The sequence below is a fragment of the Labeo rohita genome, chromosome 13 (assembly GCF_022985175.1).
Source record: "Labeo rohita strain BAU-BD-2019 chromosome 13, IGBB_LRoh.1.0, whole genome shotgun sequence".
Taxonomy (NCBI): Eukaryota; Metazoa; Chordata; class Actinopteri; order Cypriniformes; family Cyprinidae; genus Labeo; species Labeo rohita.
The window spans coordinates 24,991,162-25,008,049 of record NC_066881.1 but is presented as its reverse complement, the minus strand read 5'-3'; the positions used below and the strand labels follow the sequence as shown (position 1 = coordinate 25,008,049).

At 36.1% G+C, this 16,888-nt stretch overlaps 1 protein-coding gene across 1 annotated transcript; it reads left to right on the top strand.

The window, feature by feature from the left end:
• Window positions 1-350: 350 nt before the first annotated feature.
• memo1 (mediator of cell motility 1) lies at window positions 351-16,202 on the top strand. Its single transcript, XM_051126556.1, has 9 exons — window positions 351-710; window positions 4,012-4,093; window positions 4,177-4,245; window positions 4,355-4,467; window positions 4,811-4,922; window positions 8,674-8,816; window positions 11,136-11,212; window positions 14,089-14,193; window positions 14,479-16,202. Exons 1-9 carry the CDS (start codon window positions 650-652, stop codon window positions 14,608-14,610), a joined length of 894 nt encoding a protein of 297 aa, XP_050982513.1. The 5' UTR covers window positions 351-649; the 3' UTR covers window positions 14,611-16,202.
• Window positions 16,203-16,888: the final 686 nt, after the last annotated feature.

The following is a 16,888-nucleotide window of genomic DNA, read 5'->3' as shown; positions in this document are numbered from 1 at the left end:
GATGTGAAAAAGTGTTTGTGCAATTTGACAGTCTTACAATTAAAGACACAAAGACTCTTTTATCGTTTCACTTAAAAAAAGCATACATTTCTTCCACAACAATAGTGTCTTTAATTCTATGTGAATGTTAAAAAGCTGAATGTTTTCACTAACGACACGGTCTGCGAGTCCACGCCCCATATGTTCTCCGCCAATGAATCTCAGCCAAACACACTGAGCGATCCAACCACAAAAGCGTTATCTACATATGCATCTCTATGGAAACGCCCCTTATCCTAATCGACCAATGAGGATCTCGCTTCGGCCAGTCAATCAACTCTTACCCGCCCAGTTCTTCTGACAGAACGGAAACCGAGATGGGCCAAACCAGCCCATCCGGATAACACAGACAAACTTGGCAGCGAGCGGATGAACTGGTCGGATCTTTGTTCTTCACAGCCAGACTATCAACCTCTTTATATTTCTGCGTATCGCCACTTATATGTCTGACATTTATATCAAGATAATATAAAATACTTCTTTCCTGGGCACGCAGCTTCAGCACAGGCATATACTTTTTGAGCTAGCATATTTTCCTAGTGTTTTTAGTTCATTCTTCCCCCCACCGACGAGGTTTTATTGGACCAAGATAGGCGGCGCGGGCACCAAGATGTCGAACCGGATGGTGTGCAGAGAAGCGAGCCACGCCGGCAGCTGGTACACGGCCTCAGGTAGAGCCAGAGACCCGAGAGCGGCCCGGGCCTGAGGTCCGGTGTGCCGCTTACACCAGTGTGTGTGTCTGTCAGTGTCTCAAATTCTAGTGAGCTGCCTACATAGACAGCATTTTTGGAACGTTCAGCTCGCTCAAAAATGCTGCCTAGGTAGGCAGCTCACCTTGTTTTTAAACACAACCTGTGCGATCAGCTGGGAATTATTAAATAGCTGTGCCTAAAATGGTTTAAAGACCATAGGGCGAGTTTCTTTAACGTCATGTTTATACCTTTTTTCTGAACTGAACTGTCTTGCTGAAACGAACTAACTTTATTTAAAATGCCAACTAAAACATATAAGCTTTATTTTGTTCGAAAATTACTTTAAAGAGATTTAATTCTGTTCAGCAATTAATCTAAATCTACAAAAAGTGTACATCGGTCATAACATGACATTTAATTCGTCTTGGCATTTAGGTAATTTATTTAGAATTACTTTAAAGTATTTTGAATAATTATTTCTGCTTTTCAATGAGCAAACTAAAACCACTTGCATTTAAATTCAACGCCCGTTATATAAATCGACCAGACTGTGTGTTTCTCTCATTTTTGTCTAATGTTGTTTTTAATTTTTGTGTTTCTATTGTATATGTGTAGCTTCTGTGTGTGTAATAGCAGCTGAGAACAAAAAAAAAACAGGCCAGCAGTTAGCTGGTTAGCTTATAGCCGGTGTGTGTGAATCTCTCATACACGCCAACTACACGAACTAATACCACAGATTAATATATCATCCACGCTAACTTTATCCAGCCCTACTTTACCGGATCAGTAAATCCAGATAGATTAACTTCTGTCGCGATTCAGAAGGCTGGATTTACCCTGCTAACGGCTAAAGCTATTTAATGAAGTTCATATGACAGCTGTACATGACAGCTGTGTTTTCATAGAGAATAAAACCATGTTTTTCATTAATGTTGATGTCAAGTAATAGTGTGTTTATTGGTATATCGGTCAGCATTTATGTGCAGCTCTGTTCCAGTAAATACAGTGAGCATATTCAGCACATGATAGTCTTTAGAGGGCCGGTGGTTTTTTTTCTCTCTCATGCAGTAACAAAGGATGCATGACAAAAGCCCAGTGCTACACACACACACACACACACACTAGAGCACACATATTTACACCGTACATAAGTCAGTCTAGTGGGCTTTACATGGTGGTCTGCATTCTGTAAGCTGTCACTATCTTTAAAGCTCTTGTTTTGTCTAAAACACTTTTTTTTTTTAAAGTGTTTGCATATGTATTATAGAACGGCGGTCTCCAGCTAATAATATATCATGTAATGTAATGAAAAAAGTCTGGTGAGTTCTTTTTTTTTTTTTTCTTTGGTTGATAATTTTCCCCATACTGGGTAACTGTACCATACATGTCTAAACATGCCTTTATGTCTTCAGTTTTCAGATTATGACTAGTTATTATTCATCTGGCAGTCATAACTGGGCAGTTAGTCCAGAGTGTGTTAGTTGGACAAACTGTACAGACAATGTCAGTGAATATTATAAAATAATATATTATATATTATGAATATTACAGCTTTGTCAGTTTTTTTTTTTTGTTTGTTTTGATTTATACCTCTATTATAGATAGATTTTGATATACTGCTGTATTGTTATTCCTCACATTTTTTTTTTTGGTTTTGTGTATAAATTTATATTTATTCATCTGTATTCCTGATATGTGCCTAAATAAATTCTTTTACACTGCATTATATGAAAACAGCATTATAACCACAAACAACCACCTAACTCTATATATATTAATGTACAAATCAGCCATAATAATCACTAAAGTGAATGCATTTGCACGTACATCCATATTCAGACCAGACTGTATTTTAGAATATCATTAGTAATGTAATGTTATGATTCATTACAGTGTAGAGATTTGATTAACAACTGCTAAAATGTGACCAAATTGGTTGCATTCTTATTATTCGTTTTACAAAATCGGCTGAAGTTCATCTGTTGACTGGTTCTCAAAACTGTTATCTTGTCCTGTCAGACTCTGATAAAAAAGTCATTAGAAATGGCACAATGGCACAGTCTGAGGCTAAAATCAACATTCAGGACAGCCACTTCACCTATTGCATCATTGTTTGTTTGACTGATTTATAATTAGAAGAGAAATCTACAGATGAATGCTTGATCATAAGATCTTTGAGCATGAGCATGGTGATACTGTGATGAATAAATATTTAATAATGTACATTGCAGTAATGAGATTTTTTTTATTTATTTTTTTATTTTTTTTGTAATTTTGGAAATGTGGGAGGAAAATGTGCTTAATGACAAAAAACAAAAGACCAGACTACCAATCTACTAAGTTTTTGAACAGTTTGATTTTTAATGTCTTTTTTTTTTTTTTTAAAGAAGTCTTCCTGCTCACCAAGCCTACATTTATTTGATCTGAATTACAGCAAAACAGTAAAATTTAGATTTTTGAAAAAAATATTAACTGTTTTCTATTTGAATATATTTTAAAATGTAATTTATTCCTGTGATTTCCAAGCTGAATTTTTAACATCATTACTCCACATGACATGACAGTCACATGGTCCTTCAGAAATCATTTTAATATTCTGATTTGCTGCTCAAAAAACATTTTTTATTATTATTATTATTATTATTATTATTATTATGTTGAAAACAGCTGAGTATAATTTTTTTTCAGGTTTCTTTGATGAATAGAAAGTTCAGAAGAACAGCATTTATCAGAAATAGATTTTTTTTTGTAACATAATTGTATTTATCATCACTTTTAATATATTTAATGAATCCTTGCTAAATAAAAATATTGATTTCTGTCATTTCTTTCCCCCAAAACATTATACTGACTTCAAGCTTTTGAATGGTATATTGTAAAAAATGTACTCAGCTGTTTTAAACATTAATAATAATAATAATAATAATAATAATAATAAAAACTGTTTTTTGAACAGCAAATCAGCATATTAGACTGGAGTAACGATGCTGAAAATTTTACTTTGATCCCAGGAATAAATTACATTTTAAAATATATTCAAATAGAAAACAGTTATTTTAAATAGTAAAAATATTTAAAAAAACATTAAACATATTATTTTTAAAATGATAAAGAGTACCCTGAAATACTTTAAAATACTTCTACGTAATGAAAATGATACTGTACAAGCTACATTTGGAAGACATTCAAATAATATTCCTAGCTGAAGTGTCAAAGTTATGTGACAAAATGTCTGCATCTCATATTTGCTGATGACATTTTTCTCAATCTTTCCGATTAGGATCCCAGCTTAACGCACAACTCGAGGGCTGGTTATCTCAAGCACAATCTACAGCCGGTCCAGCTAGAGCCATAATAGCACCGTACGTGGAGTGAAAGCAGACATTGTATTTTTTGCTTCTCTTTCACTTGTGTTTCTGCATTCTTAAAACACTGTCTTTTGCAGGCACGCTGGCTACACTTACTGCGGCGCGTGTGCCGCCCACGCCTACAAGCAGGTGGACCCCTCCATCACGTAAGTGTCTCTCCTGTCATCAGAGGTTCTTTAAACTCTCTTGAAGTAGCCGTAATGTTAGAGTTTGCCGTGGGGAGAGAGGTAACCGCAGCGCTCTCTTATTCATCAGTCGGAGGGTGTTCATTCTCGGCCCCTCTCACCATGTGCCGCTGTCTCGTTGTGCCCTCTCCCCCGCCGAGGTCTACAGAACGCCACTGTACGACCTGAGGATCGACCAGAAGGGTAAGGAATATAATTTTCTCCCTTGACAGGATTAAACGCTGATGGAATAACAATGCACAGAAAGATGTCGCACAGATTGTTTTTTTTTTATCTTTCTCTGGCTCATTTGCTTTCAAACTAAGCTTTGAAGAAGAGATTGCAATGTTTTCAAGTAGTAAATGACTATATTTGTTATTATAGTGTTCTGGCTATAAACATGATAAATGTGCAATAAAGAAATGTGAGAGATAGTCTTTCATTTGATGGTGTTCATATTAGTAAGGCTTTGTGTAATGTCATTGTAAATCCTCAATGCAAAACACAAGGGCTTTAATTCCCACTGCCCCATCTTTTTCTCCGGCAGTTTATGCTGATCTGTGGAAAACAGGCATGTTTGAGAGGATGAGTCTGCAGACAGACGAAGACGAACACAGCATTGAGATGCACCTGCCTTATACCGCTAAAGCCATGGAGAGGTAACAACCAAATATTGAACATCTTCATCTGGACTGTAAAGGCCCAGTTGCTCCAAAATGGAAATTCTGTAATCTGTAATCATTTACTCACCATGATTTTGTTACAAACTTGTATGATTTTCTTTCTTATGTGAAACACAAAAGAAGATACTTCAGAAAATATCATTTTTTTTTTCACTCCATCAAAGGTGGTTCAGTGTTGTTTTGGACACTATTGACTTTCATTATGTGCAAAACTTCTTCAGAAACATTTTTGTGTTCCACTGAAGAAAGTCAGTCGAAGAGATTTGGGACAACATGAATTATGCATTGAATACTTTGGATGTTGGGAAGTCTCAATACCTGAAGCATTTGAGAAACACTAACACTACCATTCAAAAGTTTTGGGTCTTTAAGATTTGTTTCTTTCCTTTTTTTTTTTTGAAAGAAGTTAACACTTATAATTTAATACTTAAATTGTTAAATATGACAGTAAAGACTTTTACATAGTTTAAAAAAAAATCAAATAAATGCAATTTGAACTTCCTATTAATCAAAAAAATCCACCAAAATATTAATACTATTTTCATTGTTGATAATAAGCAGCATATTAGCATGATTTCTGAAGGATCATGTGACACTGAAGACTGGAGTAATGGCTGCCAAAAATTCAGCTTTTTCATCACAGCATCAAATTACATTGTAAAATATACCTATAACACAGTTATTCTTAATTCTTAAGTAAATGTAACCTTGGTGAGCATAAGAGAGTTCTTTCAAAAACATAAAATCTTACAGACCTAAAACTTTTATTTAGGAAATAAAGCACAAATGTAAGTGTTTTTTCTGAAGGAACCAAGAATATTAATGGTACTTGTTAAATGTACATATATAAGATCATACTGTAGGTGTTACTTGCAAAGTCTCACCTTGCATTGCATTTTTAACCTTTTTAACCTGTGCTATGTTATAGCAAAACGATACGGGCCATTCTACAGAATTAGTCCAAAGTCAGAGTTGGAAACGTCTTGACAAATGTTTTTTTCAAAAAAATTGTATGTATGCAAATTGTATAATATTCAAGGTACAGATTTCTAGTAATTATGTAGCTAATTCTCTCATTGTATTTTCAGAAATTTTTGGAATATTGTCCTCTCCTCTCATAATAATAATTTAATTATAAGGGTTATTTTGATCTATTAAGATTTTGCATGCATCTAGATTGTAATTAATTTTTTTTTGCAATTTTATTAATATTTTTTCAGAGGTAAATCCATAACAATTAAATTTTTAAGAATATTTCAAGTGTAATTTATGAGATTTGTTGTATTTTTAATCTATTTTCTTCTTTGGAAAAGGCAAAACGTTGACCATTCATTAGTTTGTACAGTGAACCAAAAACTATCATAACATCTTAGTTGATAATTCAGTATACTTTATTTTTGACAAAACATCCCATGTTTCGATTGTGGCAGCACATTTTCGGTAGTGACAGTAATGTTTTGGTAGTGACAAAATTACAGAATTTTAACTTGCATACTAAAACACTACTAAAACATACAAAAAAAATTGCATAACTGTACTAAATATTAGGATTGTGTGTTCCCTTTTGTCACTAGCGAAACAATGAGGGATAACACCCAAGAAACAAATATGTCATTACTGAAACTCCACCAAATGTTTTGGTAGTGACCATTTCGGTAGTGACAATTTTTAGATACTTTTGAATCTAGTTCAAAGATGCTGAACAGCACATGGTTAGCCGGCACAGTTGCTGAACAGTGGTACACATATTAAAGCTAAATGTTATGAAATAACGTACAAAAAAGTGTGCTTAATTGCAGAAGAATGTGTTCGGTAATGACGTTCCTTAAAGTTACACAGATTTTTCAGATTTTTGAACACATTTACCTCAAAATGATGGGGCCTGTCTACTCACATCTTGTAACTATGAGAGAGGGGGACACATGGATATTCCCTGATCATAAATTTATGGGTTTAGTTCAAATCAGTCTCGCCCAATAGACTAAAACGTACACTGTTTCCCCATTAAAAGTACCCAATAAATGATGATTTTATATATATTAATTTTACTAATATTTTAAACATTACTTTTGGTTTCAATAGATAATAGAAGGAACTTAAAGGAACACTCCACTTTTTTTTGAAAATAGGCTCATTGTCAAACTCCCCCTAGAGTTAAACAGTTGAGTTTTACCGTTTTCCAATCTATTCAGCCAATCTCTGGGTCTGGCGCTAACACTTTTAGCATAGCGTAGCATAGATCATTGAATCCGATTAGAACGATAGCGTCTCGCTCAAAAATGACCATATATAATGACGATATTTTTCCTATTTAAAACTTGACTCTTCTGTAGTTACATCGTGTACTAAGACTGATGGAAAATGAAAAGTTGTGATTTTCTAGACCGATATGGCTAGGAACTATACTCTCATTTGGCGTAATAATCAAGGAACTTTGCTGCCGTACCATGGGTGCAGCATTCGCAATGATATTACGCAGCACCTGAAAGTGACCGGCACTAAGTTTGTGTAGATGCAGAGTTGCAGGCTGCGTAATATCATTGCGCCTCCTGCACCCATGGTACGGCAGCAAAGTTCCTTGATTATTACGCCGAAATGAGAGTATAGTTCCTAGCCATTTTGACCTAGAAAATTGCAACTTTTTTTTTGTGCGTCTTTGTACACGATGTAACTACAGAAGTCAAGTTTTAAATAGGAAAAATATCGAAAATCTTTGGTCATTTTTGAGCGAGATGCTAATGGTCTAATCGGATTCAATGAACTATGCTAAGCTATGCTAAAAGTGCTACCACCAGACCTGGAGATTGACTGAATGATTACCGAAAACGGTAAAACTCAACTGTTTAACTCTAGGAGAGTTGGAAAATGAGCCTATTTTTTAAAAAAGTGGAGTGTTCCTTTAATAAACATCTAAGATTAGAATAATGCTTAAATGCTTTTTAAGTGTTTCTTTGGTTGTGGGACAGCAGTTTGCACCAATTTTGTGGAATGGCCCATATATAATATAGCCTTTTGTGGTTTCCTCTAATTATTTTATGTGGCTACCTGCTGTAGTCTCTCTATAAGATGTACGTGTCCTTGTGCAGGACAGAATCTTCCCAGGGAAAGAATGTAAATGCAACAAGAAGGAAGAAGGATATATCAAGGTTTGACCTCATCTTTATGCAGAGACCATGAGCAGCGTTATTGACCCATAGTCGCACTCTCATGCTCATTCATCTCTGCCAGAACCACTAATTATGTTGTCAGGATCTGTTTACCTAGTGCGGTGCCTCTAATTAGTTTGCAGTGATGGATGTTCTGTTTTTTTTTTTTTTCTGGTTGTTGTTGTTTTTTTTAATATTAATGCAGGAGCCACCAACCACTTCTATTATTCCATTAAAACAGTACAGTATGTGGGAATAGGAAAGTTAACATCCCCTCAATTTGTTTGATTAGACATTTGGGTAATTCCCCCCCCCCAAGCAGAGCAATTAGTTGCTGAGCAACTGTAATATTTCTGAAGGTTTTCAGGATATTTTATTATTTTGCACCACATTTTATTTTCACGCCTCAGCAGTTTGAGAAGCTGAAAACCTTTACAGAGCTATTGATTTGACATGGCCACGGATTTTAATGAGTGATGCAAAACTCATTGACAAAAGAATATTTATGAACATGCAAATGTCAAATCTGCATCTGCGACGTGACGAATGATTCTGTTCTGTGCTTTGTTTTTCAAAAACAGCCATAAAGATGAGTTCAGCATCGTCCCTGTGCTGGTTGGAGCTCTGAGTGAATCTAAAGAGCAGGAATATGGCAAGCTGCTTAGCAAATACCTGGCTGATCCTTCTAATCTTTTCATCATCTCCTCTGACTTCTGCCACTGGGGTTTGTGTCTACTCACACTATTTAATTTTTCAACTGTCAAAAAACGGAAAATTGTTAGTATCAATTATAGCCAGTAATCGGTGAAGAATTTCCTGTTTGTTGAAATGAGATGTAGTGCAGACAACATCTTGTCATCTTGTCAACAGTAAATCTACTAGGGTTTAGTTCTGGAACTAGTCAAGACGTTGGATCTGTGGTGATTAATCACATGACTTTCGGTAGTTCTTGGTCATTTTTTGTCATTAACTTTTTATTGAGTCCACATCAATTTTGTTATATATATGTAACAGAACATGCATATTTATGCATATAATACAGAGTCTTCTGATTTTTATTTTTATTTTTTAATGACTGTAAATTCATGTTCTAGTCCCATTTTTCTTAGTTAAATAAACATTACTTACACTAGCAGAATGTATTGTATTTTACGTTAACAATGTAATTAATAGGCTATTCTGTTTATTAAGAACAAGTACAAATCTCATCAGTTTGTTTTTAAGCATTCATTTATTCCAAAGTATAATTAAAGACAGCAACAATTTATATATTTTGTTCTTGAACTGATGTTCAGCTATTCTTTTTTATAATAAACTTATTTTTGGATAATCATTCTTCAGAGCTCTGTAAACACTGTCACAGACATTGAGATGTACCTTTAATGTCAACAAGCTGATTGCTCACTAAAAAAACAACCCACAGATCAAGTTTTTATGCCATTTGAAGTTTGATTTTGACTTGACAAAGTGGAAATAACTAAGTGTGTGAGTTGTTTACTCACACACTCAATTACCCCCCACCAAACCCACTGCAGGCTTTAGGAGGTCTGTTAAACTCAGTGGGCTCAGGGGACCCTCACTGTAACTTTACCTGCTGGTGTCACTGTTGGATAATTTTTCTTTAGAAAAACGAGTGATTTATATGCTTTTTGTGTCACATTTTTGTACTTTTTTTTTTTTTTTTTTTTTGAGGAGACACTGCCTCCCTTGCCTCCTCGGAGGAATATATAGTAAGTAGGGCTGTCAGTTTAACACGTTAACTTAATTAAAAAAATAACGTGATTAAAATATTTAAATGCATTAACGTGTTGACCCCGCCCCCATACCTGTATGTCATCTTATATATCAGGGGTGTCAAACTCCAGTCCTGGAGGGCCGCAGCCCTGCAGAGTTTTGTTCCATCCTTGCGCCAACACACATACTATGCAGTTTTCAATTATGCCTGAAGGACTTGATTAGTTGGATTAGGTGTGTTTAATTAGGGTTGCATCTAAACACTGCAGGGCCGCGGCCCTCCAGGACCGGAGTTTGACACCCCTGTATTATATAGTTGACTGCTGACAAATATGATGCAGGGCAACAACTCGATAAATGCAGTTATGCCCTGAAATTCAAGATAAGGGTGCAAAAAAATGCCCCTGTATACGTTTTGTCTCATATTTATATATTACATATCACACAATATCACACGGGCAATCTTACAGAGAACATATTACCTTTAAAGCCATAGCAGAATTGTTGCATGTCTCCGAGCAACACAGCGGTGTTTAGTTTCTGATTCAATGAATCAGTCGTTTGAACGAATCGAATTGAATGAGTGAATGACTCATAAAGATATTTACTGCCACCTGATGGCAGATTTAGTTTCTAGATTTAGTATCATTTCATTAAAAAACAAAAAACAAATAATAATAGTAATAATAAAAATAAAAACATTAGGGATAGTTCACCCCAAAAAATTAAATTCTGTCACTGTTTACTGACCCTCATGTTATTTCAAACCTTTCTTTTTTGGAACATAAAAGAAAGTATTTTGAAGACTGCTAACAAAGCTGTTTTGGTTACCATGACTTTCATGATATGAACTAAAAATACTGAGATGTTTCTCAAATGATCTTCTTTCATGTCCATAGTTTACGTTAGGCCGTTGCAGCCTAAATGTTTGTGTAATACATTTTATGTTGAATCAAATAACATAATTCATTCTGAAGCTATAATTTGTGATGTCTACTTGGTACTTTCTCATTTAACACAAAAATAGCTTTAAACAATCTTTTGTGGGTATTTTCACATATTTATTTTGTGATTTTAATTAGATTAAATTTTAATTGACTGACAGCCCTAATATTAAGATATTATATATTAGATATATATTAATTTCCAGTTATTGGAGCGTAAAGACATGATATTGGTTTGGTATAACTTGAGTGTTTTGGAATGCTTTAAATAGGTAGAAACCCATACAAATATTCCCAACAAAGGGTTTTCCAATGCCTCCTCTGGTTAAAAGATTAATATGAACCTTTTTTTGTCTGTTCCACAGGTCAACGTTTCCGTTACACCTACTACGATGAAAGTCAAGGGGAGATCTACAGATCTATCGAGCACCTTGACAAAATGGTAAACCTGTTTCTATCCCCCTTTCCTTCTGCTAACTCACTTAATGTCTGACATATGAGGTTTACATGCAAGTGGCCCATTCTGGTTTGGGATACACAATGTGCTAATCCTATCGGTGGTTCTTGAAAAAAAAAGGTGAGGAATTTTTCTCTGAGCTAAAGAGTCATTGTTATGGTTACTGTGACGTAGAAGTCGGTGATTCAAAGACTGACTTTAATACTTTCCACCCATGACAGTCTGTCAAATAGCAGATGTTCTTAGCAACCCAAACTCATTAAAGGCTTACCAACTGGGCAGAGTACTTTCGCCTCTGTAGGGTAATTTGCTGGACAAGGAGCGCGTTTGATCTGGAGCTCCTTTTAGGAAATATCCACTCATTATCGTGTTACTGAAAATCCATCTTGCTTTTGGAAAGTTAAAGATTTTATATCAAAATGTTGTGTTGTGGGATTAAACACCAGATGTCAAGTGCAACATTGGAGAGTCATAAATAAAAACTACAACATTATAAAAGGAGAAGTTCACTTCCAGAACAAAAATTTACAGATAATTTACTCACCACCTTGTCATCCAAGATGTTCATGTCTTTATTTCTTCAAAATTGTTTTTTGAGGAAAACATTTCAGGATTTCTCCAAAAAGTGGACTTCAATGGTGTTTGACCTTCCAAAATGCAGTTTCAATGCAGTTTCAAAAGGCTCTACAGCAGGGGTGTCAAACTCAGTTCCTGGAGGGCCACAGCCCTGCAGAATTTTGTCCAACCTTGCTCCAACACACATACTATGCAGTTTTCAGTTAAGCCTAAAGGACTTGATTAGTTGGATCAGGTGTGTTTAATTATGGTTGCATCTAAACTCTGCAGGGCTGCGGCCCTCCAGGACAGGAGTTTGACACCCCTACAGGATCTCAGCTGAGGAAAAAGGGTATTTTCTTTGAGTCATTTTCTTAAAAAAGTACAATTTATATACTTTTTAACCTCAAATGCTTATCTTGTCCAGCTCTGCGTGAACTCTGTGTATTTCAGTTCAAGACAGTTAGGGTAGGTCGAAAAACTTTAGGGTTATACACTGGGGTCGGTACTTCTGCAGAGATTTAGGACGATTTTGAAGTTGGAGGAGAAAATGAGATGGGAGTTTTTCGACAAACCCTAATTGTATTAAACCGGAATATTCAATTCAGTTCAATTCAAATTTATTTGTATTTCGCTTTTCACGATACATATCGTTGCAAAGCAACTTTACACCAAATTAAAGTTTTTACAATATATTTAGTAGTAGCTTACTAGTGGTGACTATGTCAAGTTGATGTACATATGGCAGAGATGTATGGTAAAGATCAATTAATGATGTAATCAAACAGACAAAAAAAAACATCATAAATTAGTAGTAAAATTTGGTAGTGCTGTATGTTGTTTCAGGGTTGGCATCATCTGCCAACTGATACCTAATAGGTAGCCAGTGCAGAGACTTTAAAATTTGGGTAATATCATCATATTTTCTTGACCTGGTAAGGACTCTAGCAGCTGCATTTTGGACTATCTGTAGCTTGTTTATTGAAGATGCAGGACAACCACCTAGTAGTGCATTACAATAGTCCAGTCTAGAGGTCATGAATGCATGAACTAGCTTTTCTGCGTCAGAAACAGGTAACATGTTTCATAGCTTGGCAATGTTTCTAAGATGGAAGAATGCTGTTTTTGTAACATGGGAAATATGATATTCAAAAGATAAGTTGCTGTCTAATATAACACCCAGGCTTTTGACTAGTGGAAGTAACAGTACATCCGTCTAGCTGTAGATTGTAAGCCAAGAGATTCTGTGTATTGTTTTTTTGGTCCAATAAGTAATATCTTGGTCTTGTCTGAATTTAATAGGAGAAAATTACTGGTCATCCAATCTTTTACATTTTTAACACACTCTGTTAACTTTGATAATTTAGAAGTTTCATCTGGTCTTGTTGAGATATATAGTTGAGTATCATAACAATGGAAACTAATCCTGTGTTTTCTAATAATATTAACAAGGGGCAGCATGTATATTAAAAATAGTAGAGGACCTAAGACAGATCCTTGTGGCACTCCATACTTTACTGGTGATAACTGAGACAACTCCCCATTTAAATAAACAAAGTGGTAGCGATCGGACAGGTAGGATCTAAACCATCTTAAAGCCTGCCCTTGGATACCTGCATAGTTTTGTAGTCGATCTATTAGTATGTCATGATCTATAGTGTCGAACGCAGCATCAAGTAAAACTAGCAATGAGATGCAGCCTTGGTCTGACGCAAGAAGCAAGTCATTAGTGATTTTAACAAGTGTGGTTTCTGTGCTATGATTGAAATTCTTCATAGATATCCTTTTTTTTGCAAGAATGAGCACAGTTGAGCAGATACAACTTTCTCTAAAATTTTAGACATAAATGGAAGATTAGCAATGGGTCTATAATTTGCCAGTTCACTAGGGTCTAGTTGTGGTTTCTTAATAAGAGGCTTAGTAACCGCCAGTTTGAATACACAGAGTTCACGCAGAGCTAGACAAGATAAGCATTTGAGGTTAAAAGGTATATACATTTTCGCTAGAACGTTTCGCTAGATAAGACCCTTCTTCCTCGTCTGGGATCATTTAGAGACCTCTGAGCTGCATTTAAACTGCATTTTGGAAAGTCAACCCATAGAAGTCCACTATATGGAGAACGTTCCTGAAATGTTTTCCTCAGAAAACATAATTTCTTGTTGATTGATGAAAGAAAGACATGAACATCTTGGATGACAAATGGGTGAGTAAATTATCTGTACATTTTTGTTCTAAAAGTAAACTTCTCTGAGAGCTTTGTTGATGTCAGTGAAATGTATACATGCTAATTTGCTTTTTTTGTTTAGGGAATGGGAATTATAGAACAGTTGGACCCCATCTCCTTTAGCAATTATTTGAAGAAATATCATAATACTATTTGTGGTCGCCATCCCATCGGCGTTCTTCTAAATGTAAGTACCTAATGAATGATTCATATGAAAGTCTTTCCCCTGGGACATTTTATTTAGCAAACCGCTGTTGACTCAATAAAGCAAAAACGAAATAATGCAAATAATGGCTAGTCGGTAAGCATGGTAATTAGCCTAGCACTTATCTGTCGCAGAGCTTCTATTAATGTAATCCCCCCCCAACTAATGTCTTCCCACTCTTCCCACAAAGCTTTTAAGATTACAGTTGTCGGTCTGAAAGCATTTCTTTAGTATTGACTCTCCATTGATTTTCCCCCGCTCCATCAGGCCGTGGCAGAACTGAAAAAGAACGGCGTAGACATGAACTTCTCTTTCCTAAACTATGCGCAGTCGAGCCAGTGCCGAAACTGGTCGGACAGCTCTGTGAGTTACGCTGCTGGAGCTCTCGTCGTTCATTGAGGTGAACTTTCCCCGGAGCCGCGGAGCCTCCTAGAAGACCCCCCGAACCCTCCCACTTGTCCCGTTCCTGACCACGTATCCCCAACCTCCCCCGCCTCTTCTATAGGAAGGACATACGAAGCTTGTCGCAGCTGGGAATCCTCACACATACCCCGAATCCAGATGTAACGTTAGATACTAACCTCCTCCTCCTCCTACAGCTTTCCCTGTACCCCGTTTTCCACGTGAGGCAACTTGGATGATGCTATAGCTTGAAGTACAGCCGCAGTTTTTTGGGTGTTGCAAGGTCAGATTTTTGGTTGTGTTTTTTCTTTATCTTGTTTGTTAGGGGGTCTCAATGAAGCAAAGTCCACTTTTGACCCTCTAAGGACGGTAGGTGTCCGAAGAGCCCTTGTGTAATTTAAAAGCAAGACACATTTAAAGTTTAAATAAAAGAAGTAAAACCATCGACATTGCACTGTTTTTGCAAGTCTGCATATATAATCTACATAACGTCTCACGTAATGATAAATAACGAGAAGAAGGAAGTTGACAGACTGCAACATGCTATGTCCATGTACACCCTGAGAATTGTAGTAATAGCTACTGCGTTGGTCCTGTTGTAGTTTTTAAAGGGCTACACAAAACCCACTAACCCTCCACTGTTCTGGATATACCAAAAAATATCTAATCTTTTATTGTAGTCAAATTAAAGGTTTTTCTGATTCTTATATTTTGTTCTGTTTATTTTTCTCTTTGTGATACCATTATTTAGCTTTCTAGTTTTACTATGCGTTTGACATATAATCTCAAACAGTGTGGAAGCATATAATAGTGTTTGAAGTGCAGTACAGGTGGACCCCTTTTAGACAACTGCCTCAAAATGGCCGCTCTGTCCCTTCAACCCCAAAACGTTAGTTTTTGAAACTACTTTGATTTCTCATGCAAGTTAGCAGCCATGTTTAACAGCTGACTACTAGTTAGTGATGCACACCCGTATTGAGGTAATTTTCCAAACGGCGTAGACATTTTGTCTGGCTATCCTCTTTAACCCATCTACTCCCAAAGAGCACAACGCAGCAAGATTTTTCCTGGGTAACCATCGGAAGGAAACCGGCAAGGCTCCTGGACATCCCCATCAAGGTTTGAATGTCTCAAACCAGATCCTCAAACAGAAAACAGACAAAGCATGTCACCATGCAGATGTGCCTTGGGTCAGTGTTAAACATGTTTTTATTTTTTGGTCCTGTGCTTTTCACCCTTCATTTACCCACAAAAAAAGACTTGATTTAGTCCGTCTTGAATCAGTTCTTACCGTTTTCAAAGTAGGGGAAGAGATTCATCAGCTTCACCCAGCACAACACCTGTTCTTGTACTGTTAGAGTTGTTTAAATTTTGTTATGTTAGTACCGTTTATTATTCTTCTAACTATTATTGCGTAGAAATGAACAGTTCACACGTTGTCAAACCTATGTCGAAATTAATTGAAGCGCTCCTTACCGGAGTCATTTTTGAATCTCAGGTTACATTGAAGCATTACAGAATTCTCGCCAGATATGACAAGGGTCATGGCTGATGTTGCAAAGAAACAATAAAGTGTAATGACAAACGTTTCTATGCTGTGGTGTTTATTTTACTTGTCTTATTGTTTGCAATTCCTTCCTGTGTTTGTGACATGTTTATGAGCAGCTGCTGAGTTATTGGACTCAGAGTTGGCCAAGATTAATTTAAAATGCCATATATTGTAACACAAGTCATGTGCTTCTTTCCTAAGATGTAGACTCTCTACCATTCCTTTCTAATTGAAGGATGGCAGAATCATAGATGTTTGAGTTCTATTCTGTAGTAAGTGAAATAAACTAAACGTCTAAGTTGAAGGGTTTTTTGGGCAGTAGAAGCAGTCCTCAATATGTTTCCCAGTCATTATGGGGATGTTAACAGTACATCTGACATGGCTACCATTTGAATTTTGCAATAATTATCTTGTTTATTGGAATATATCTGCAAAAGTAACCTTTTTTTTTTTAGGGGTTCAAACTCGTAGTGCTGAAACCCTTTTATAATTGTTCGAATGGTCAGGGATCAGCAATCTCCATGTAAAACTGATCATGCAGACCGAACCTTAAGTCGTAGAGTCTTGAAACTTGGAGGGATGGTATTCACACCACCTATAATGTGACCAAGGGTTATCCCAATCGGCCTGGTGGGGGCGCTACAGCGAACAAAAGTATGAAATCGCTCATAAGTCCTAAACTGTCAGTTGCAGGCTCAAGTGTCTTATGTCGCTGGAATCCAGACA

Bases quoted from the DNA above. Each gene is read 5' to 3' on its own strand.
- memo1 (XM_051126556.1), top strand. From the start codon at position 650: ATGTCGAACCGGATGGTGTGCAGAGAAGCGAGCCACGCCGGCAGCTGG. The intron at 8,817-11,135 runs GTTTGTGTCTAC...TCTGTTCCACAG, and splicing joins CTCTGACTTCTGCCACTGGG to GTCAACGTTTCCGTTACACC. The intron at 11,213-14,088 runs GTAAACCTGTTT...TTTTTTGTTTAG, and splicing joins TCGAGCACCTTGACAAAATG to GGAATGGGAATTATAGAACA.